This window comes from Oryx dammah, unplaced genomic scaffold, assembly GCF_014754425.2.
Source record: "Oryx dammah isolate SB20612 unplaced genomic scaffold, SCBI_Odam_1.1 HiC_scaffold_28, whole genome shotgun sequence".
Classification (NCBI taxonomy): Eukaryota; Metazoa; Chordata; class Mammalia; order Artiodactyla; family Bovidae; genus Oryx; species Oryx dammah.
The window spans coordinates 18,929,303-18,951,765 of NW_024070212.1; the positions used below are offsets into that span (position 1 = coordinate 18,929,303).

Sequence of the window (22,463 nt, forward strand, 5' to 3'; positions counted from 1 at the left end):
GGCGGAGGGCGGGCCGGAGCGCCTCGCGGGAGCGGCCGGGCCCCCAGCGCCGCCCGAGGGCAGGCTGGCCGGCCGCCCGGGCGTCCTCGAGCGCGCCGCCCGGAGCCCGGACTAGTCCTCCTGGGCAACAGGTAGGAGCTGGGAGTTGGGGACGCGGGGCTGCCCACGGACGGCCGAGCGCCCGGCGCCCTTTTGTTGGGGAGGAGAGAAAGTCTGGTGAGCAGTTGCATGAGAGCCCCCTGCCTGGCAGAGACCCCGCGGCGCGGCCCCTGGCTGGGGGATCCCGTGGCTAGAGTGAGAGGAGAGTGAAGGGTCTTGCTTTTTCTAATTGGTTCACTGTGCCCACCCCGGGAGGGAGGTCAGAGCGTCCATGTGCTTAACGGGAAACAGGAAGGAGTGGCTCAGAGTGTCTGCCCCTGGCCCCCGCCCCGTGGCTAAGGCTCTTATACCGTTATGGGGTGTGTGGGACAGGGGTAGGGGGAGCTGCTGGTGAAACTGGTTTTCTGGGCCTCACCTTGCTAATTCCTGGCCCGGAGGCTCTCTGGCAAGTAGGTTAATTGCATGTGTGTGGTTTTCATCTTTGGCCTGAGTTTAGAGGTTCGCTTCCTAAGGTAGACTCTTGGTGTCAAAATCTGATCCTTCACCTGAGTTGCAGGTACAGGAGATAGGGGCTTCTGAGGATCCTGAGGAATGGAGTGAGCCACCCTTTCCGCAGAAGTGAATCAGGAAAGGCCTCCAGCAGGCAGTCACTCCCACATCTGTTAGCGGAGGTTGCAGTCCCATAGCAGACTTCAGGTGGCTGGGCCTAATGTGGGTGGCTGACTGGGCTTGTGATGGGGCTTCTAAGGGTAAGGGTTTGTCTGCAGCCTCCTCCCTCAGGGCCTGACGCTAATCATATAGTGACCTGTAGAAACCCTGTTCTAAAGAGAGTTCCTTGTCTTCCTTGGTACCCCACAATCCACTCCCTTCACTGGGGCCTCTGGCCAGCTTTCCCCCTGGGAGGGAGGGCCTTCACTTTCCCCTGTCACTGGCCACAGGCTGGCCGATCCTTCACTGTGCCTTTAGCACGGCCCCCCTGGCATCCCCGTCTACTTCTTGAACTTGTCAGTCATTCCCCGTGGGGGCTGTAGTCTCCTGCAGTCTTTGGCTGTGTTGGGCCCGCAGAAAACTAAAATTTTGAGAGCTCTACTTCAGCCTGGAGGGATGACACACCTCTCCTTGGCTTCATCCATTGCTCGCAGCTTTCTATTTTGTGATCTGGTGTAGCTGCCTGAAAAAGTTTTCAACAAGCTGGACTATTTAGGTCCTCTGCCACTTCTTTTTTGTAGTCCCTCAGGCTCCAGTGGAAGCTGGGAACCTCTGGGATCCTGTCTTTGTCACTCTATCTTCCCTTACTGATCGTATTGTATCTTCTTCAATTATTTCTCCAAACTTTGAGAGCCGTTGGGACTGTTATCACGTTGAGTCTGTAAGATCTCTTCCTCATAGCCTCAAACTTCTGCCCTCCTAGCAGACTGGGTCTACAAGTCCCCTTGGGGACTCTCTGCCCCTTTTCATCTGTCTGTGAGAGTGGGACGGGTCAGTCAGAGTTGGGGCAAAAGGTAGCAGCTGGGTGGAGCTCTGTTCAAGTTCCTGGTAATCCAATGCCCATGAAATCCCTGCTCAGCTGGCCGTTCTCCAGCTGTGCCTCATAAAGTGGTGTCTGTGTCTCTGAGGCAGGTGTATTTGTGCGTGAGAGAGACAGAGATACATACACACGAACATACCCTATTGTCTCTTCATGTGTGTTGGGGAGTAAATTGTTTGAGTGTGATTTTCTCCACCAGGAAATTAAGTAATGTGACCCAGAAAAGCAAGGTTGTCTCCCTGGCACGAAGGCACATCCCCTTTTATTGACCCACCTTTTTGTTTGAGATCCATTCCTTGGCTTGGTGTGCCAGGGACTCCACTAGGAGTGGACTGGTAGGTTCTGTGGGGATGTGTAAGTGCAGCCGGCGGGCCGGGAGCCCCTGCTGTCTTCCCTTCCCTCTCACAGGGAGTCCGAAGTCCTGACCCTGCTGAATCTGGTGCCTCTTCCTGCTGGGCTAGGCCCCAGGGGCGAGGGGCAGGGTCCAGGCCACCACTCCTCTGCTAATGGAAGTGCTCGCCAGTAGGGGAGGGCTGTGGTCACAGAAAGCCTGAAACCCGGGTGTGAGAGAGCCCCCCTTCAGAACTCCTGACACGACACAGCACACTCTCTGCTCACACCATCTTCTGCTCTCCCTGCTTGGAGCAGGCAGGGGCCAGGGGCTACCTTGTCCTGCGATTGAGATGGTTGCACTGTCCAGGTGCTTGGCCTTGACCCATCTCTGACTTTCTGCCTGCTTCTGCAGCTCCTCACCTTCTTTGTAGGCATGAGGCATTCCTGGGCCCCCAGGAGTCATGGAGAGGGACTCTACTCTTAGCCTCCAGGATCCCAGCCAGCCCTCTGAATCTTTAATCCTCAAAATATCTGTGACAAAAGAAACTTACCTGCCGGTTTCCCCTGACCAGGGTAGGAATGGGGCCCAATGTCTAGGCCAGACAGTACCCTTGGCTTTAGTCCTCAATGGAGGACAAATTGGGCTCCAAGGGACTAGCAGTCAGGTGACTGAGTCAGGCCTGTTTCTTCACCTCCAATCAGACTAAGCGAAGAAGGTGGCAAGAAGAGCCGGAGGTGTGCCACCACATGCAGGCTTTCTGCCTTGTCCCTTCTCTACTCTACACTTTCTACAACTTCTCTCAAAGAAAAGTGTGTCTGTGTGCACTGTCGTGTGGGGAGAATTCTACTGTGATAACTGTGTTTAGTTTTGTTCAGTTCCAAAGGCTTCCATCTCTTTAACTAATTAAATATTTATTCTGGCCAAGGTGGAGAGGGACGGGGCAGTGTCCTCAGGAGCTGAGGCCTGGAATGTGTGTGTGTGTGTGTGTGTGTGTGTGTGTATGTGTACGTATGTGTGTAGTACGCGTGCTGTTGGGGGCGGGTGGAGCTGAAACTCCTTTACTGTCAGGGCTGTCCTCTGCTTTCATCTGAAAGAGCAGTGACCAGGAGTGGGGACAAGAGGGTAAAGTCCTTGAGCTGAAATGCTGACCCGTGACAGGCTGAGAGGGATTTCGCAAGTGCTTCGGTGGTGGGTGGGGGTGGAGCTGTCGGAGGAGCAGCCCAGCTCAGCTGTGATATGATCAGCCTTCGGCGAGGCACCGGTTGGTCTCCAGTTCACAGCAGAGAACAATCTCCCGACTCTCTTTCCTCCGCAGCTGGGAGGGGACCACCTTCGTTCTGTATCAGCTTTTAGTCTCGAGGCCAGCCTGGAGACCACCCACCTGGCCTCCCTCCTGGGAGGATGAGGGCTTGGTCGCCTGGAAGCTTTGGCCTTGTCATCCTACTGGGTTCACTGCTGAGTCCTAGGACTGCCAGTTGTGTGGGCCACCATCGTGATTCTACACGATCATCTTGCTCCTTCTCTCAGCTCCAAGTAGCTCTGTCCCCGCGTGAGCTTCAGATCCTACCCTCCTTCATTTGGGTATCCAAGTGGTCACCACCCGTAGATCCTTTCCCTTTCTGTGGACTAAACGGGGGAGGGAGGTGGTACAAAGCAGCAGGTCTTTCCTGAGCACTGAGGGTATTTGTGATGGGTGTTCCCTGAGCAGACTAGCATTTTATTTTCTAGAGGAGCCTTAATACAAAATAGCTCCTAATTCTACCAGATGTCTTAGTCTGCTGTATTGACTCTCTATCCTCCAACTCCTGACTCCCTGCAGCCTTGTCTTCATTTTGTTTCTGAGAATAGGCTTCACATAGAGTCCTTCTGCCTAAATGTTTGGGAATGGATGGCTTGGGCATGGGCTATTAATCTTGTGTGCAATATTTGGTGTCCTTTGATTGTCCTTGAGCTTAGCACTATTTGGGGGCATAATTTTGGTTTATTCTGGCCTCTTAATTTTCCCTAGGACCTGCTGCCTCAGTGGGTTATAGGGAAGGGGGAGGAAGGCCTTGCCCCAGCCCTACAATCCTTTCTTGGGCTCCCTGGCAAGGAAGCTTCCAGTTATGGGTTGATTTGGGAGCTCTGGTGGTTCAGATGGTAAAGAATCTGCCTGCAATGCAGGAGACCTGAGTTTGATCCCTGCATCAGGAAGATCCCATGGAGAAGGGATTGGCTACCCACTCCTGTATTCTTACCTGAGGAGTTCCATGGACAGAGAAACCTGGCGGGCTACAGTCCATAAAGTTACAGAGTCGGATATGACTGAGTGACTAACACATGGGAGCTCTAGGAAGAGGTTGGAGGGTGGGGGGAAGGAAGGATGACTCTAATTTCACTTAAGATTTTTGCCCACGGCTTCTAGGGCTAGATCCTGTCTAGTTTCCACGTGAGAATAGCAAAATGATGGGCAGACCCCAAGGTTCTTAATTAAGTCTAGGGAATCAGGACTTCCAGGGGCTGTTAACATCACCTTTGGTTGATATTAAGAGTAACTGTTAGAACTGGAAAGCCACTATATTACAGATGGGCACACTGATTTGTCCACATGGCCAAGACCAGAGCCCAGGGCTTGAGGCTTTGCCCCTGCTCTTTTTGTTACACTGTGAAAACTGTCATCTGTCTCTTTCCGCACTGCTGCCTGCTTTGATGCCCTCTACTTCCTTCCTCACTCAGGATGCTCCAGACCTTACATGACTACTTCTGGTGGGAACGGCTGTGGCTCCCTGTGAACTTAACCTGGGCTGATCTAGAAGATCGAGATGGACGTGTCTACGCCAAAGCCTCTGACCTCTATATCACACTACCCCTGGCCTTGCTGTTCCTCATCATTCGATACTTCTTTGAGCTGTGAGCATACCAACCTGCCCCCATGCCTTCCTTGGCTCCCAGCCGCAGTTTCTTGTACTTTGAGTTTGTCTCTTGCTGTTTAATTGGTCCTGCACACTGGTGTTCTCACCACCCAGGTCCCTGCCTACTGTGTGCCCCCCACTAAAGGCAGCATTGTCTTTCTGAGGGCTCAGCACCCCCAGGCCCATTCCTTCAATGGTTATTTGTTCTTGCCCTCCACCCGCCTGGTGGCTAGTGAACACAGGCAGCTTTGTCAGCTATGGGCAGCCCAAGGCAGCCAGAGAGGGGGTTGCTGGGAAACTGAGGCCCAGGGTAAAGTTGCCTGAGCTTGCAATATCCCCCTCCAGGCCCTCTAGTTTAGGGGCTACCAGGCTTGCCTGCTTCAAGAGAGTCAGACACTCCTCACTCCTATCCCTTCCCCAGTTATGTGGCTACACCACTGGCTGCCCTCCTGAATGTCAAAGAGAAAACCCGGCTGCGGGCACCTCCCAACCCCGCTTTGGAGCATTTCTACATGACCAGTGGCAAGCAGCCCAAACAGGTATGAGCTGCAGACCCTGTTCTGGGAGTTAGTGAGTCCTGGTAGGGAGTGAGGAGATGGGGTGAAGAGATGGGAAGGCATCTCCCCTTCCCTTTAGATGAGGCCGACTTGGGTCATTACTGGCAGAGGGGTGGGGAGGGCGAGTGAAGCTGAGCACAATGGGCTTCTCACTCCACCCAGGCAGATGTAGAGCTTCTGTCACGGCAGAGTGGGCTCTCCGGCCGCCAGGTAGAGCGCTGGTTCCGCCGCCGTCGCAACCAGGACCGGCCCAGTCTCCTCAAGAAGTTCCGAGAGGCAAGGTAGGGGAAGTTGAGGCAAGAGAAACTGGGTGGCAGAGGAAGGTCTGCTGTGTTTTGCTTGGGGGGGGGCCTGCAACTGTACATGGAGAGATTACTCCTGGGTGAGGAGGCACATTTGGTTGAATATATCCTTGAGGGTATCTGGGGGGAGGAATTTGGGGGTTGGGTGGAGGGCTGTGCCATTCTTCCATTCCACTCTCCTAGCCATTTCTGTTTCCTCTTCCAGCTGGAGATTCACATTTTACCTGATTGCTTTCATTGCCGGCACAGCTGTCATTGTAGACGTGAGTGGGGATTACTTGGGGGAGCAGTGGTAGGGGAGTAGGTTCTCTGGCAAAGTGGGGTGAGGCCCAGAATTTCCTTTAACCTCTTACCATCTCTCTGCAGAAACCCTGGTTCTATGACCTGAGGAAAGTTTGGGAGGGATATCCCATACAGGTACGTGATGGGTCCTGATTCCTTATATGGGGTAATTAGTCCTTATGTGGGGTGAGAATCAGTGGATAGGATTGGGACATACACATCCTTGTGAAGAGTTGATCTCAGACACGTGGCAGAAAGGACTACAGTCATGGTGTTAATCTTAAGTGCAAGGAGGGCTGGGTTTGGAGAGGCGAGACCATTGGGTCCAGTGGCTCTGGGGTCCGTTAAACTTCCTCTTTTCTCTCTCAGAGCATCATCCCTTCCCAGTATTGGTACTACATGATTGAACTGTCTTTCTACTGGTCCTTGCTCTTCAGCATTGCTTCTGATGTCAAGCGAAAGGTGAGCCATGGGGCTGTACCATTGAGTAGGGGCCAAAATGAAGCCCGGTATGAACCACCTCCCCTTTGACTTCCGGTGCTTTGGATGGAGTTGTGGGATAAGTGGAATTAAAGACAAGGGAGAAGAACGGAAGCTAGGGAACAGGACACAGTCCTCTGGAGGCTGCATCTTTCCTACAGGATTTCAAGGAGCAGATCATCCATCACGTGGCCACCATCATCCTCATCAGTTTCTCCTGGTTTGCCAATTACGTCCGAGCAGGGACTCTCATCATGGCTCTGCACGACTCTTCTGACTACCTGCTAGAGGTCAGGCTTCCTGGGCATTTCCTCAAGCCTAGAGACCCTGGTGCAGGTTCTTCTGTCCCTCTATCCTTTTTCTGGGGGTAGTGGTGGGTGGGGGTGGATGTTCCTGGGACCAAAGAGGTTGGGGCACAGAGCTAGTTTGGTTAAGTGGGATGTATGTATGAATGTATATGGGAGTCAGGAGCCCGTGATGATAGGTGGGGGCTATCTACACAGTCAGCCAAGATGTTTAACTACGCGGGATGGAAAAACACCTGCAACAACATCTTCATCGTCTTCGCCATCGTCTTCATCATCACCCGCCTGGTCATCCTGCCCTTCTGGTGAGTAGGATACCAGACTACATTCCTGTTTGAAGAAGTCAGGAATCCTCTCCCTGGCCCTATTTGTCTGTCCTCAGTCTTGACCCCCTCCTTTCTGTGTTAACCGTTCTTGTCTCTCCCCATCCCAAGGATCCTGCACTGCACGCTGGTGTACCCACTGGAGCTCTATCCCGCCTTCTTTGGCTATTACTTCTTCAATTTCATGATGGGAGTGCTACAGCTGCTGCATATCTTCTGGGCCTACCTCATTTTGCGCATGGCCCACAAGTTCATAACTGGAAAGGTGATGGTTCTGTCCCCATTCTGTAGGCCCTACTACTCTCAATTCTAGGAATGGCCCAAATTCCCTCCCGTATCAGCAACCCTCTAAAACCTACTGTGGGGCCCTGGGTATAGCTGGAAAAAGCCCACCGAGAGGCAGTCCTTAGGGGTTTGTAACCCTGCTCATCCCTTTCACAGGTAGTAGAAGATGAACGCAGTGACCGGGAAGAAACAGAGAGCTCAGAGGGGGAGGAGGTTGCAGCTGGGGGAGGAGCAAAGAACCGGCCCCTGGCCAATGGCCACCCCATCCTCAACAACAACCATCGTAAGAATGACTGAACCATTGTCCCTGCTGCCCCTCAGATTAACGTATAAAGCCAAGGAAATACCCCACCCTCCCACAGGGTCACTCTAAGCTCTGGGGAGGAGGAGAGAGCAAGAGGAGCCATTCTTCTCTGTGCCCCCATCCCCTGCTTCTGTCACCCAGTTGCCTTTAAACCAAATTCTAATCAGCCTATCTCCATGAATGGGGAGGTTGGTTATATCCTTTGTTGTGGGAGGGGGGTTGGTCTTATTTTCCAGGTTGTCCTTTCTACTGATTTTGAGACCTTTCCTCAGTTCTGGGGGTGGGGGTTATAAGTCACATTCCTTACTCTTCAGAATCTGGCCCTGTCTGCCTGCCTTTGACTCCCGGACCTCCAGAGCCAGGGTCGTGCCTTACTGTCCCACCTGTGGGCCTCATTCTGCCAAAGTTGGACCAAGGCTCACCTTTCTAATCTCCCTAACTTGGACCAGAAACCAAAGCTGAGCTGACTTTTAACTTTTTCCCTTCTAAGATCCAAATGAACCGAGTGTAGGCGGGTGCACGTGACCCTTATCCTACCTCTGCCAAAAAGTGGGGGCCACAATGTGGACTGCTCAGAAGTCTTCTGTTACTTCTCTGCCAGCTGTCCCTGTAGTCACAGGTCCAAGATCTTACTGCCTCCTTTCTCTGGCCTCTTTCCCTAGGCTAGCTGGTTTGGAGTAGAATGGCAACTAGTTCTAATTTTTATTTATTAAACATTTGGGGTTTGGGTTTTAAAGCCTGAATTACAGCTAGCACCTGGCATTTCAGCAGAGGGACCACTTCAGACCAAAATGTACTGTTAATGGTTTTTTTTTAATTAAAATATATTAAAGATTAAGTAAAACATGGCAACAAATGTTTGAGACTCTTAAGAACTGAGAAGAATGATCAACTAAATAAACTAAGGTAGTCTTCTTCATGCCTTCCTCATGGTTATGTAACATTAAAAAATATCACATGGCAAATAAGAAAAAGCAAAAGTAGAGAAAGGTCAGGATTAATGACAGCTGCCTGTTGGGAAGGGTGGAGGGGGAACTCATCTCTCATCAAGGCCTAGAACTGGGAGCCGAGGGAAAGAAATCAAATCACAATCTTAGTTTTCACATCTTGTTAAAAGACTTTCAAGAAACAATACAAACCAGGGATAGTAAAATACACAGCCCTCATTCTAGGAATAGTCTGTTAGAAGAATGAACACTTGAACAAACGTAGTATGGGAGGGGTGAGCCACAGGAGGACTGAAGGGGATGTCAGGCCCAGGTTAGAGTGGTAACCTCTCCCACCCCCAGTGCCTCGGGAGGCAGGGGAGGGACCCTGCCTGCTAGCACCGCAATGGAAGGGGTCTCCTGATCCAGAACCCCCATTTCTATCTACTAGAAGCTGAGGAGTAGCTAGACTAGAAACTTGGGGGTCAGAATTCAACAGTCAGGAAGACCCAGTTCCTGAGGAAAGGGCAGTTCAGGAAGGCTCAGAAGGTCGGGAGGAAGGCTGTCCTCTAAAGAAGACGCCCTCGGCATTCGATGGCCCCGCAGCAGCAAAGCAGCTCCTTGCCTTCCACGCTGCCCACCTCATAGTTGTAGTCCCAGGTGAGCTCCGTGCCAGCCCGGATTCTCCTGAAGAGGAAGAGGAGGAAGGGGTGTGGTCAAACAGCAGAAACCCAGGCCTGCGATGACTGAATGTGTAGGGGGAGCTGGATCACAGATGAAAGAGAGGCCCTTTGAACGTCCTGGCCCCTCCCCAACCTGGGCTTTTCCCACCCACCCATCCTCTTTCCTGATTCCCTCTTACTTGCTGGCAAAGAAGGCCACCCACGGGAAGCGGAGATCATGAGTATCCACGAAGACATTCTGGACAAACAGGTTGGGGCTGCAACTGTGCTGTAGGTTTAAGTACAGATTCACTTATGAACCAAGGAAACAGAATCTGGTTTTGTGGGGTGAGTGAGCGCTGGATGAAAATAATGCCATTTGATCCTCCCATGGCAACAGAAATTTTGAAAGCCACCTCTTTTAAGATTCTTTGCAATCAAGAATTTTAATGAGAAAAGGTGGGTTTATGTAGTTGTATTTAAAAGAACTAGAAATGTGAGGACTAGGGGATAACCAGCATATACAGGTGAGCGAAAGGGGTCTCACATTGAGGTAGCGGCCCAGGTTGCCTTCAAGCTTGGCATCGATGATGTAGCAAGACTCCTCCCCATCGTAGAACTGGCGTGTGTTCTTACGAACGGGTGCACTCTCCCCCTTTTCCACGGATGCCATGTTGGTTGATTTAATGGCAATCCCATGGGTTGATTTCAAAGCAAAACCCCGGGTGGATTTTACTGCCACTTGGCGCTTCATTGGACCTGGACAAGGAGAAGAATGGGGCTAGGTCCACCCTACCTCAGGATTGGACCTTCTACTTCCTTTTTTTTTTCCTGCTTCCATTTTTATCCCACCCAGTGCACCTCAGGAATACCAATAAACTGAGACTCTGAAGCAAAGGCCCAAGGTGGCAGTTTTTTTTCAAGCAGGATTAGATCTGCTGGATACAGGAACAGAGGGAAAAGAATAGGCAACTGGAAAGAAGAGGGGGAGGGGATATATCACACATTATTAACAGTTTAGCTGGGAGTCAGGGAGTCTTCCCAGGGATGCTTCAATTCTAAGATCTGAATTTTCCCCCTACTGGTTCCTTCTTACTACGCCACAAATTCTTCCAGACTACCAGACATGTTCTTCTTGTCCTCAAAGTCATCCCCTTCAGAGCCAGAGGAGATGGTCTGGATATCATCACTGTCCATGGCTGTGGCTGCAGTCTGGCCAGCAGTGGGCTTCCGGCTGGTCCCACTTTCCCCCTCACTTTCTGTGCTGCTGGACAGAGTCAGGATATCCTGAGGAAGCAGAAGGGTGAAAAGAAGGAATAAGAGTAACTGGAGAGGGACTTCCCTGGTGGTTCAGTGGCTGGGATTTCACACTCCCAGCAGAGGGGGCCTGGTGTGGATCCCTGGTCAGGGAACTGGATCCCACAAGCTGCAAATAAGATTCTCCATGCTGCAAGGAAGATGGAAGATCCCACATATAGCAAGTGGGACCCAGTGAAGCCAAAAAATATATATGTATAAAAAAACCAAGTAAATGGAAAGGGCCCCTTGGAATCCCTGCTTTTAGGTACAGTTAGGCAGGAAGGGGTTGAGGCTATAGCAAGATTAGATGCTGGATGAAGGAAAATGAGGCAGGAAGTCAAGACCAGAGAAGCAAGAAAATACCCAACAGTAATTATGGTGACAGACTTGACACGAGAAGAACGCTCCTTTATGCACACTCTGGAGTAAAACAGGAGGGTGGGTAAGGCACAGCTTGAGAGAGGCCACTTACATCAGGGTTTGGCTGAGCAGAGGCCACGAGTCGTCGGCTCTGATGCATACTAGTCTTACTTGGTGGGCGGCGAAGTCCTTCAGGCTTCACAGGAGAAGGATTATAACCATAATTTCGAGAACTTTCAGTAACCCTGACGGGAGAGGAAGACATGAGAGGGGTCAGATTTACTGGCTGTTTCTTAGGCTGCTTTTGTAGGCTCGAGAGAAGGAAGATTTGGAAACAGGTAAAAAAAGTGAAGCACTTACATCGACATCCTGTTTCGGTCATCAGGGTCCTAGAAAACAGAGCGAGTGAACAGATGAATGTTTCCATGGTTCTAGATAATATATCCAACAACTGTAGACTTCACCTCAGATGACCTCTAAAGATATTAGCCAGCAAGAGATACACTATCTCAAGTGGGGTGTGTATGGAGAAATTACACTCCAACTTGAGAATAACGATCATTTTCATCAGGAAGCCCCACAGGGAGGGGTCTTTAACCCTTCCCAATAACAGGGCGTTTCAAAATGTGCATGGAAAACACCATGGGCAGAATATTCCAAGGTCAGGGGACTGTTTACCACCTGTAATGTGGTAAGTTTCAACATCATTAAAAATATGTTAAGACCAATTCTTGTTTTTCTACTATAATGAAAGCAACAATGTAGATAAACTGAGGTAGCAGTTTTTAAACATTATTTTTAAATCCTCCACTTTGGAATGAATCAGGTACTTTCCCCACAGCAGGCTGATTGTAAAATAATTTGGTTCTTTAAACAAACATGGGGTTGCAAGAATCAGACATGACTTAGCAACCATACCACCATAGGAATGTATTAGGGGGAAGATTAATCAGGTTTGCCATAGAAATCCATCAAATAAATCATCTGCATATGAAGACTCATGGTGAGGGAATTCCTTGGCAGTGTATCCTGTGGTTAGAACTCTGTGCTTCCACTGCAGGGGATATAAGTTCAATCCCTGGTCAAGGAACTAAGATCCCCAAGCCATGTGGTATGGTCAAAAACAATAACAAAAGCACTCATGGTCTCATGGTGAGATTGCATTAAAAGTTTGTCACCACATCAAACTTATATAACAGCAACAATTCTCCGAGTTTCCTGCCACTGCTTACCTCTTTCTTGGTCTGCTTGATGTCTCCCTCATCCTTGAAGCCCAGCCCTGAGGTGGAAGCCTTCTCAGCTTCCCCTCTGCCTCCCCCAGTGCGGCCTTCCCCACCTTCACTAGTCTTGAAGGATGAACGGCTATCAGAGTCGGCAGAGCCACCTTCACTGACACTGTTGCAGCTCAACCACGAGGCCACTTTGTTCTTAGATGTCTCTTCAGAGGAAGGTGGATTGCAGCCACCTACAGGGATTGATGGAGGGACAGGAATATGTGGGGGCCCTAGGTCTGGGGGGCGAGAGTCCTTGGAAGACATCTCAGACAATCCATTCTCCTTCTGGCCCCGGGTCTGCCGTCGGGTAGCATAGCTGCGCCACACCGAGCTGGTACTGAAGTCCTCGTCCTTACAGAAATTGTCATCTGAGCTGTCGTCATTGGACTCCTCGGGGTCCTCTGTACCGCTGTTGCCATCTTCCTGGTCTTTCAAGTCTACACCACTGCTGTCAGAGGAACAGGGGGCATCACTCTCATACCCCTCCTTGAAGTTCTCCACGCTCTCAATATGGTCCAGATTGGCAAAGTACTCATCACCCATTTCTAGGCCCTCCTTGTCAGCAAAGTCATCTGTCAGGATCTTCCCTGGGAATGAAGAGAAAGCCTTCCAGGGTTATGAGGAGCTTTTAGAAAGAATAAAGTTCATTTCATCCATACCCAGCCCCACAGTACATCAAATAACATTCATTATGGTCTCTTGTTTCTCTTTGATGATACCTCCTCCTTAGTGTCTTAACGGTGAGAGAAAGGGGAGCTTTACATCTTGCCCGTTCTGCCACCCCATTCTTCCTAAGTTATGCTAAATCTCTGGGTGGAGTGATGTGGGAAAAAAAATGACACATGTCATTTTTTCTAAAACCATGTCTCTCTCTGCTGAAACATGTCCACAATTTCATCCCTTTTCATTCTCGTTCTCCTGAAGCACTCTTGACCCTTCCTGATTCACCCAGACAGGCACATCACTCATGTTCTTTATAGAAGAAAATCCTGTCTTCTTCTTTCTCCTAGTTTACAGGTTAAGCATTTTATTCTTAAATTCAACTTGTCTCTGATTCAATGTTCCACCATGTCCTAACCCCAGAAAGAAACCCTTTCATCACCAACCTGCATAAATACAGACAAAGGAGCCTTTGGCAATATCGTCCAAGCAACGGATGCCCCAGCCCTTGTTCTGGGTCTTGAAGAGCTGCAGACGAACTTGCAGACCATGCTGTACCAACCGGTTTGTGCACATGTTCGGGTCGCACTGGCAGCGTTTGTTACACTCATACACTCTGGGAGGAGATCACAGTAAAACCAATCGTGTCACGATGACTAGAGCATCTGTGACCTTCACAGAACTGTTGCAGTTTTTAAGGTGTCCTCATTTATCAGGTGATGATCTAAATAAGCAGACTTACTGAACTGTCTATGCTCTTCGATTTGTTTGGAAATATAGCTCAAAGAAGTAACTCAGAAGGGGGAAGAGTGATTAATACAGATATTTATAGCACTAACGACAGCAACAGTGAATAAAAGAATGCCTAACACCCGGAGAAAAGCTAAGTGAACCAGGACGTGAATATAGATTGGGAGCCGTTAAAATAAGTCAGCCTGTAGAGACTGATACGATAAAATATATTTAAGGAAATCAGAAGCCCATATAATAGACACTGAAAGGGAGCAAAAGATGAGGAACTGGAAGTTCACGGGACTCTTGCTTTTGGTACTGACTTTCATTCTTTTATTCAGTGAACATTTATTAAACACCAAGAGCTGTACTAGACAGTGGGAACACAGCAATGGAAAAGGTCATGATCTCTCCTCTCAGGGAGCTCGTTTCTATCTAGTTTAAGGTATTACAACTTAACTATTTAAAAAATAAACTATTGAAGTTAATCAGAGAGAGCTAGTAAATATCAACATTAAAGGAAGATAACACACTGAGAAAACTGTCCTATTTTTAGGTAGTATCTATTTTTATGCTCTACTTCATGTTACGGTTTAACTTCTTATTTTTCTGGTATGTAAATTTAAGGAAGACAATCGCTTTTAGAAAGATGACAACAGTACAGTCAGTTGATGACGTCAGCAAAATCTCTCTAGGCAAAGGTAACAGCAGCTTTTATTTACCAAGCACATATATTTTGTGTTTGGCATTTTATCTATGCTTTATATAATTCTCTTATTCTATCCTTACAGCAGCCCTATAAAGGTATGTTTTTAAATTTATTAAAACACTAAAGCATAATACACACAGAGAGAAGAATATGTAAAAGTCTACAGCTCAACAATTTTTCACAAACTGAACACACCATGTAACCAATACCACATCAAGAAAGAACTTTGTTAGGTCTCAAAAACTCTACTGGGCTGGGGAAGGTATTAATGTTCATATCCTCTGTTAACTAAAACAGGATCAGTTTGGAAAGGACAGTCCAGAATGTGAATTCAGGTGTAGTCACCACCAGGGGCTTCCCTGGTGGCTCAGCGGTAAAGAACTCACCTGCCAATGTAGGAGATGTGGGTTCTATCCCCGGGTTGGTAAGATCCCTGGAGAAAGACACGGCAACCCACCCAAGTATTCTTGCCTAGGAAATCCCATAGATAGAGGAGCCTCCGTGATACAGTCCGTAGGGTTGGAAGAGTCAAGACAGAACTGAGTGACTGAACAACCACCACTAATCACCACCACGTGAAACTTTCAGAACAGCTAAACAGAGTACCATTCATCCACTCAACAGAATTTACTCGGTTAGTATACGCTGTGCACTGGGTAAAAATTTGCTGATGATACAATGGTAAGCAAGAGAAATAAGATTCCTGCCCTCATGGAGATTATCTCTTAATGGAAAAAGAGACCAAAAACAAGTCAACAAATAAAGTGAAAGTTGTCACAGATACTATAAAAGGACAAACTCTGAATGAGAGAATTAAAGGAGTGCAAATGACCTAGTTTGAGAGTGACCAGGAGAGGTCTGAGGAGGTGACAGCAAAGCTGAGAGCTCAAGGTTAAAGAAGATAAGCATGCAAACAACAGTGGGAGGATGCCAAGAAGCGGGCACAGTATGTACAAAGGCTCTCGAGGTAGGCTGGCAAACACTGGGCGATCTGGATCCAGGCACTGAAGAGTATCAGTGTGGTTGGAACAGTTTTGGAAGGAGAGAGATAGGAAGGGGTCAGATAGTACACTGTCTTGTGATCCAAGATTAAGAGTCAGAATAAAATCCAAAGTGCAGTGGAAAGCTCTTAAAGAGTTTTAAGCAGGGGAGGAACATATTTGTGGTTATGTGAAAATACTTTTATGAAACATTTCAAACCTATAAAAAAGCTATAATGGACACTCACAGCATTATCAAATCTAAACATTGTTACACGATTCACTTTTATTATAAGTAAAACATCAATGACACAATGTAGCTAAAACTAATAGCAGTGTTTTCCTTTGCTTAGTTTTCAATATGCATTCAGCTTAAATTTATGTCCTGATTTCCTCTGATGATACTAAGACACATCAGGCTTTCTATCAAACCCCCTTTCCCGAAAGTTTCTCCTGCAGCCAAGTCTGACCTGCTCTCACACTGGCTATTCTCTACATCTGGCGCACAGCTGTCAGCCTGGAAGCCCCCTTAACTTCACTATCATGTGGGATTCCCCTCACTCTTCTTTAGAGCTGGATCCACTGTTTGCCGGATCAGTATGTGCCTTCCTCTCTCTTGTCTTTTCCCCTCACTTAGAACATTTCCAGTAATTTTCTGAGAGGGGAAATAATGGAAAAATTTGAGGTATTTCATGTCTAAAAAAAATGTTAGCCTACTTTAACCCACAACTGATAGTTTTCCTGGGTTTAGAACTCTAGGTTAGGAATAATTTTCCTGTGCTACCCTGGTGGCTGAGTGGTAAAGAATCTGCCAGCCAATGCAAGCGACACAGGTTCACTCCCTGATCTGGGAAGATCCCGCATGCCACAGAGCCCATGCACCACAACGACTGCACCTGTGCTCCAGAGCCCGGGAGCTGCTACTAGCCACGTGCACGGGACACTGTGCTATGACAACAGGAGAGGCCACCGTGGCAAGAGGCCTGTGCCCCGCAACCAGAGTAGCACCCTCCTTGTCACAACTAGAAAAAAGCCTGTGCAGCGACGAAGACCCAGCACAGCCAAAAATAAAAAAATTAAATATATATAAAAGAAATAATTTTCCTTAGAATTGGGAATAGATTCCTTAATTGCCATCTAACTATAGACATTATTTTAAGAAGGCTGAAGTTACTTTGAATTCTTTTTGTGGTATCTTTCTCTTACGTAGAAAGTTTTAGTATGTTCTTTTTGTCCTCAGTGTTCTGTGGATATAATGATCACGTTTTATCAAGTGCTTTAGTGGGCATCTATTTTCATCTGTTATGCTAGAACTTGATTTCACTTTGGAAACACAGACCCTTTCATTATGGGGAAACATCTGAATTATTTCACTGATCATTATTTCCTCTTTGTCCTCTCTGTTAATTATGTATTTCTTACATACTAGGCTAATTAGGTCACATATTCATATATATCCAGCTTACCACACTATATCCCACTTTGTTCAGTCCTCTCTCTGCCTTACCTGTCCTTCTCAATCCCACATGCTGACCTCATGTCTCTTCTTAGTCTCACATGTTTTTATCTCCTCTGTCCAATTTCCAGTTGCAGATCCCAGGACTTACTTCTGGGCACCTTCTCTTTTCTATCATCAATGGTCTTTCCAGATGAACTCATCCAAGTTGTAACTACCATTCCTGAGCTGACGATTCCTAATTCTTTATGCCAGTCCTTACAGTTCTCTCTAGAAATCTCAATGCCTTCTTGACATTTCCACCTGGGTTGCCTAATAGACACCTCAAACTTAATGTGGCCAGAACAGCTGAATTTCACTTCGACCTGCAATTCTAGCTCTAGTCTTCCATTTTGGTACAAAAACCAACATACACCTAGTTGTTCAAGTATAAAATTTAGGACTTGTCCTTGATTCTCTTCTTCTTCCCATTCCATAGTCAATCTATCACGTTCTGTGGCTCTATCTCCAAGTGCATCCCTCAGCACATGTGCCGCCAACTACTGAAGCTTGTGAGCCCCAGAGCTTGTGTCTGCAAACAGGAGAAGTCATGGCAATAAGAAGCCCATGCGCCGCAACTAGAGAGTAGCACTTGCCCCGCAACAGCTAGAGAAAAGTCTGCGCAGCAAGGGCGACCCACTACAGCCAAAAATAAATATATAAAATTATTCTTAAAAAACCATTTTCCTTAGAATTTTGAATAGATTCCTCAATTACCATCTAGTGTCTAACATTATTTTGAGAAGGCTAAAGTCACTGTGAATTCATTTCTCTTTTGTGGTATCTATCCTTTCTCATTTCTACTGCCACTTTCATTCTAGGACAAGCCCCAGCAACCACCACTTCTGACTTGTGTTCCTGAAATTACCTAATTGAACTTCCAAAGTCTATTGCTGCTGCCCTAAAGGTTATTTTTCACAGAGAAGTCAGAGTAATCTTTAAAAGGCAGACATCGGTAGTCTGCTTAAAATACTCTTAACAGCCTCCTATCACATCATGAATTTGGTTCTAATTTTTATTCTGATTTATAAAGTCCTATAAATCAGGCCCCTGCCTACTTCTCCTCTTTGAATACGTCTCACTTGCCAGAGCAAACCACAATCTGTTAGAATAATCATACAGCTATGAAATCAAGGTCATATTTTACTGCAACAGAAAACTACTAGATACTATTCAATCATTATATGTATTCATTTCAAGGAAAGCCCAAGGAAGAAATATGTGCTGGGAATTTAGTAAGTAAGATTTAATTGATAAAATGTCTGTTTAAGGTTTTTTTTTGGCTTCAATTTTATAATGCTGCTATTTCCTACAAACACAGACAAACAAGAATTCAGTCTCTGAGGTGCTAAACTTTCCCCTGACTACTTACCCTGTGGGCAGACATTCTTCTAGTCTCTTGTATTGGTAGCCAGAGTTGGGGTTGATTTGGCCTCCTGGGGTGCAGGCTGTAGCCTGGATAGTTAGCTGATGGCAGGCACACTTGGACCTGTATAAAACAGAAGGGTACAACTACTAGAGCTGTGAGACTTTCTTCAGAGGCAAGAAGTACTACTGATAAAAGGAGGGTGACAGGCTAGTAAAATTTCTTTTTCTTTTCCCGTACATGTAAATGAGAAAGGAAAAGACAGTAGGAATATGACAGAGTAAGATAAAGAGACACAACTAGCAACTGAATGCATGATGGAGGGAAGCAAAAGAAAAGGAGAATTAGAGAAAAAAACAAACATAAGACACATGTGTTGCTGTTCAGTTGCTAAGTTGTGTCTGACTCTTTGTGATCCCACGGACTGCAGCACACTGGGCTACTCTGTCCTCCACTATCTCTCGGAGTATGTTCAAGTTTATGTCCAATGAGTCGTGCTGTTATCTAAACATGTACCCAGGATTATGCTGCGGGGTCCCAGCCTCTCTGGAGGCCTTTCAGACGGAGCTACAGCTACGAAAGCAGACCAAGGAAGGTGAGGAAAGGAGAAGTGCAGTATAAGGCAAAGAAAGTGGTGGAAATAAAGGAAACCACAACAAAGTTGGAGGCAGGGCCACAATTCCCTAACCAACTCACTTGTCCCGGCACCCATCTTTGCAGTCACAGCCGACAAGAAATTCAGGGCCTGTGTTAATGAAAACACCCTTGCCCGGGATCCGTTCCTTGCTGTAGGCCACCTGGGGTGGGGGAGTTGTGTCAATCTCGTTAACGCAGGATAGAGGAACGTCTTCCTTCCCATAGGTGATGTCCAAAATATAGTAAAAAGGCTTATAGGGCTGAAACTTTCGGTCCACAAGAACATACGGATCCAAACAGAACATCTCCAGGAAGAGGAAGTCACAGCCAGTCTCAAAAAGGTAACGCTCAATCTCCTGCATTGTCCGAAGGCAGAGGCCACAGGGTGTCTTATAGATAACATGAAAGCCCATCTTGCGGTTAACTCGGCGCCGGGCTGTCATTCGCCGGAAGTCATAGAGTAGTGGGACTAACAGAGGGTTCTTGCCCCGATACTGCTCACTTCTCATAGGTCTGACTCGAGAAAGACAAGTATAGCTGCAGACATGAGGTAAGTAGAAAAGCTTCTCCATGGGGGCACGGTAGGAGGGCTCTGCAGGGGCCCGCTCCAGCATGCCATGGAAGGCTGGGGGTGCTGGGGGAGCTGGGGGAGCTGGGGCAGAGGTTGTGGAGCCTAAAGGTGACCTGAAAATGAGATGCAAGAGATCAGATCAGAAGGCAACAGGACCTCTCTGTTGTATAAGTAGCCCATTAGCTGGCTAAACCACTTCTCTAATCTGTCAAATAGCTATACTCTTGAAGCTAAAGATGACACAAGTAAGTCAAACTTCCTCTTGCCTTACCGGACAATGAAACACCCTGGTTACTCTTCATTAACTGATAACTGTTTCAACAGTGTCTTTTTCCTGAATTTTATTTTTTCCTGTGAATTGTGGGACTAGCATCCAGTCTTCTATCCATGCTAGTTGTTTCCCCTGCTATGTTTCCTATAAATGCCCGTACTGACCCCCAGGATTCAAGGAAAGAGGCTACCAAGTTCCCTTTCTATTGTACCGATGACGACACCACGTTCAAGAAGTAGTCTTAACAAATGACTTTCTGGTGATTGTATTTCTAGGCACCTAATTTCCAATTCAATTATTCTTACTTTTTGTTTCCTGGAAAATTCCAAGGTTAAAGCTTTCAAGTCCAAACTTCTCACCGTCATAATCTTAATGAGGCCCCTTGTGGCCAAGGAACCTCCCCATACAGTGACCACTCAGTCCACACTGCCAACATTCCCAACAGAGAGCCTGAGATTTTCTCACCTATATGTCTGATTGATCCCAGGTTTCCCACCAGGGGCATTTTCACTGAGTGCAGGGGATGTAGGGGAGGAATGACCAGAGCCCACAGATCCTGGCCGGAAAGATGTGCTTTTTTTGGCTACCTGCTTCCGAGATTGGGCAAGCTGGCCTTCCAAGCTTCTAGGAGATTAGAGATCATACAGTAAGGGATACAGAAAATGTAATATAAAAGAAACTGCTGAAAAAGAAGGAATAGCACTCACTCACTGTCACCTGCCTGGGGGGACAGAGCTGGACCAGGTGGGGCAGGTGGGGCTGTCGGCTGTGGGGGTTCCATAGGCTTAAACTGGGTTCCAGTACTTGTTAGATCCTGAGTGTACTGGACCACGGGACCTTTGCTTCTCACAGCACCTGTAAGAAAAGGAAATTGACCATAGAGAACATAAGAGCTGTGCCATTTATATTCATCCATAGATTTGATTCTCAATTTATATAATAAAGCAACAACGGAAATATTCTAAGTGCTAAGACTGTTAGATCTCATTATTTATACCAATGTGTGGGAATATTGGCACAGGCTGACTTTCATTTAAATAGTAAGATTTTATCTTCCTGCCTCAGACAATTTACATTAATAATTAGTCTATTGCTGTCGTTGTTATTTAACTGCTAAGTCACGTCTGATTCTTTGTGACCTTATGACTGTAGCCCATCAGGCTCCTCTGTCCGTGAGATTTCCCAGGCAAGAATACTGGAGTGGGTTGCCATTGCCTCCTCCAGGGGATCTTCCCAACCCAAGGATTCAACCTGTTTCTCCTGCATTGGCAGATGGATTCTTTACCACTGAGCCGCCAGGGAAGCCAATTATGTTATACTTTGGTAAAAATTTTCAAAAATACATTCTCTGATCAACTGATGTTGTCAAGAAAAATTAACCAAAAAGTATGCCAGGAACATATAAAAACAAAACCAAAATTTTAAAACAAGTTAATCACACATGGTGGATAAAAATTAAGACTGGAAGTCAGGGGATATGGGTTCGATCCCTGAACTGAGAAGATTCCATATGCCACAGAGCAATTAAACCCGTGTGCCACAACTACTGAGCCTGTGCTCTAAAACCTAGGAGACAGAACTACTAAGCACACATGCTCTAGGGCCTATGCTTTGCAACAAGAGAAGCCACTGTAATGAGAAGCCTGGACAGTGAAATGATGAGTAGCCCCTGCTAGCTGCAACTAGAGAAAGTCCTTGAGCAATGAAGACCCACCGCAGCCAAAAAAAAAAAAAGACCACAGATAACACACACAAAGCAGATAATCCTCATGTAAATAACAGAGGTAGTTACTACCAACAATACCCCTAACCTAAGCTAGTTGTTTCAGATTTTTATGTGTTTTTGAGAACAAATCAGAGCTATACATAGCATGTTGAGGCAGCAACACAAATTCATCACCACTACTGGAAACTTAGGAACATGTCCTGTTTTCAATGTGGCAGTGGTGTCTCCCTGGTAAACAAAGGATATAGCCATCATACATACACCTCTTTGCTGATTTGTCCATTTTTCCCTCTCCCAGATAGCTTTTAGGACTTACCCATATTTGGACGTGTTCTGAGCTGTCCGCCTTGCTTCTTCTCTAGTGCAGAGGCAGATGATGTCTTCATGCTGAACATGGGCTCCAGTCGTGTAGAGCCTCGATAGATCCATTCACATCTTTTGTCATCCTAGGGGATTGCAAGTAAGGAAAGGTGGCAGGGGAATGGGTTAAAGGCCAGAATCTACCCTGCCACTTGTGAAGAATACCATGTGCCTCCCTTGGGGGAAATCTCCCTGATGAACGCCCAATTCCCTATCTATTCAATAAATTTATGTGCTAGGCTCCACAACAGGCATCAGGAATTAAACAACAACAATAAAACCCCCCAAAACAAAAACATGTATATTTCTTGTTTAAAAAAATGACAAGAGATAGATGTTTATACGGAGTATAAGACATATAACAAGGTTCATTAGGATCAAAGGGCTGAGATAGCTCAGAGAAGAAATATAATTCTAAGAAAGGTGTGAGAGGGGAGAAAAGGACAAACAGAGAAGATTTAAGAGTTAAGCTGGGCCTTGAAAGATCACCAACACCTCAGAATTCACTGACCCCTCTTTTCTGTCCCATTACACTAACAATAACCCTGGGAAAACAGAACTAGCAGCTTTCTCTGTATCTACATGCATTGTGCATACTCCTGGAGAAAAGCAAAAACAAAAACACTATCGTGCAGATTAGAGTCTTAAATTCAGGGACTTTATTTTTAATAACCATGCATAGAGGAACGAAAAAAAGTAAAATATGACCCATAACAGTGAGAACAGGTAAGAGAGTAACAAAGAAG

General features: G+C 47.0%; 2 protein-coding genes across 7 annotated transcripts in view; one reads left to right on the forward strand and one right to left on the reverse strand.

Annotated features, from left to right (window-relative positions):
• CERS2 (ceramide synthase 2) overlaps positions 1 to 8,539 on the forward strand; it is a 9,895-nt gene extending 1,356 nt beyond the window's left edge. For 2 of the 4 annotated variants that reach the window (XM_040230746.1, XM_040230744.1), the window contains exons 2-11: positions 4,677 to 4,850; positions 5,274 to 5,391; positions 5,572 to 5,690; positions 5,917 to 5,974; positions 6,078 to 6,128; positions 6,363 to 6,455; positions 6,635 to 6,763; positions 6,977 to 7,083; positions 7,213 to 7,366; positions 7,543 to 8,539. In XM_040230746.1, coding sequence (XP_040086680.1) covers positions 4,678 to 4,850; positions 5,274 to 5,391; positions 5,572 to 5,690; positions 5,917 to 5,974; positions 6,078 to 6,128; positions 6,363 to 6,455; positions 6,635 to 6,763; positions 6,977 to 7,083; positions 7,213 to 7,366; positions 7,543 to 7,683 — 1,143 coding nt within the window. In that variant the 5' untranslated portion in view covers position 4,677 and the 3' untranslated portion in view covers positions 7,684 to 8,539. Of the gene's footprint in view, positions 1 to 116; positions 132 to 2,758; positions 3,511 to 4,676; positions 4,851 to 5,273; positions 5,392 to 5,571; positions 5,691 to 5,916; positions 5,975 to 6,077; positions 6,129 to 6,362; positions 6,456 to 6,634; positions 6,764 to 6,976; positions 7,084 to 7,212; positions 7,367 to 7,542 lie in introns of those variants that run through there. The other 2 variants (XM_040230747.1, XM_040230745.1) reach the window with 2 other exon arrangements.
• Positions 8,540 to 8,783: 244 nt separating this feature from the next.
• Positions 8,784 to 22,463, reverse strand: part of SETDB1 (SET domain bifurcated histone lysine methyltransferase 1) — a 29,244-nt gene continuing 15,564 nt past the window's right edge. For 2 of the 3 annotated variants that reach the window (XM_040230742.1, XM_040230741.1), the window contains exons 10-22: positions 21,674 to 21,803; positions 20,339 to 20,486; positions 20,097 to 20,255; positions 18,850 to 19,473; positions 18,160 to 18,276; positions 13,318 to 13,487; positions 12,170 to 12,798; positions 11,298 to 11,326; positions 11,050 to 11,182; positions 10,400 to 10,565; positions 9,826 to 10,037; positions 9,479 to 9,567; positions 8,784 to 9,303 (exon numbers count right to left, since the gene is read on the reverse strand). In XM_040230742.1, the coding sequence (XP_040086676.1) occupies positions 9,186 to 9,303; positions 9,479 to 9,567; positions 9,826 to 10,037; positions 10,400 to 10,565; positions 11,050 to 11,182; positions 11,298 to 11,326; positions 12,170 to 12,798; positions 13,318 to 13,487; positions 18,160 to 18,276; positions 18,850 to 19,473; positions 20,097 to 20,255; positions 20,339 to 20,486; positions 21,674 to 21,803 (2,724 nt within the window). In that variant the 3' untranslated portion in view covers positions 8,784 to 9,185. The remainder of the gene's footprint in view (positions 9,304 to 9,478; positions 9,568 to 9,825; positions 10,038 to 10,399; positions 10,566 to 11,049; positions 11,183 to 11,297; positions 11,327 to 12,169; positions 12,799 to 13,317; positions 13,488 to 18,159; positions 18,277 to 18,849; positions 19,474 to 20,096; positions 20,256 to 20,338; positions 20,487 to 21,673; positions 21,804 to 22,463) is intronic. The other variant, XM_040230743.1, reaches the window with a different exon arrangement.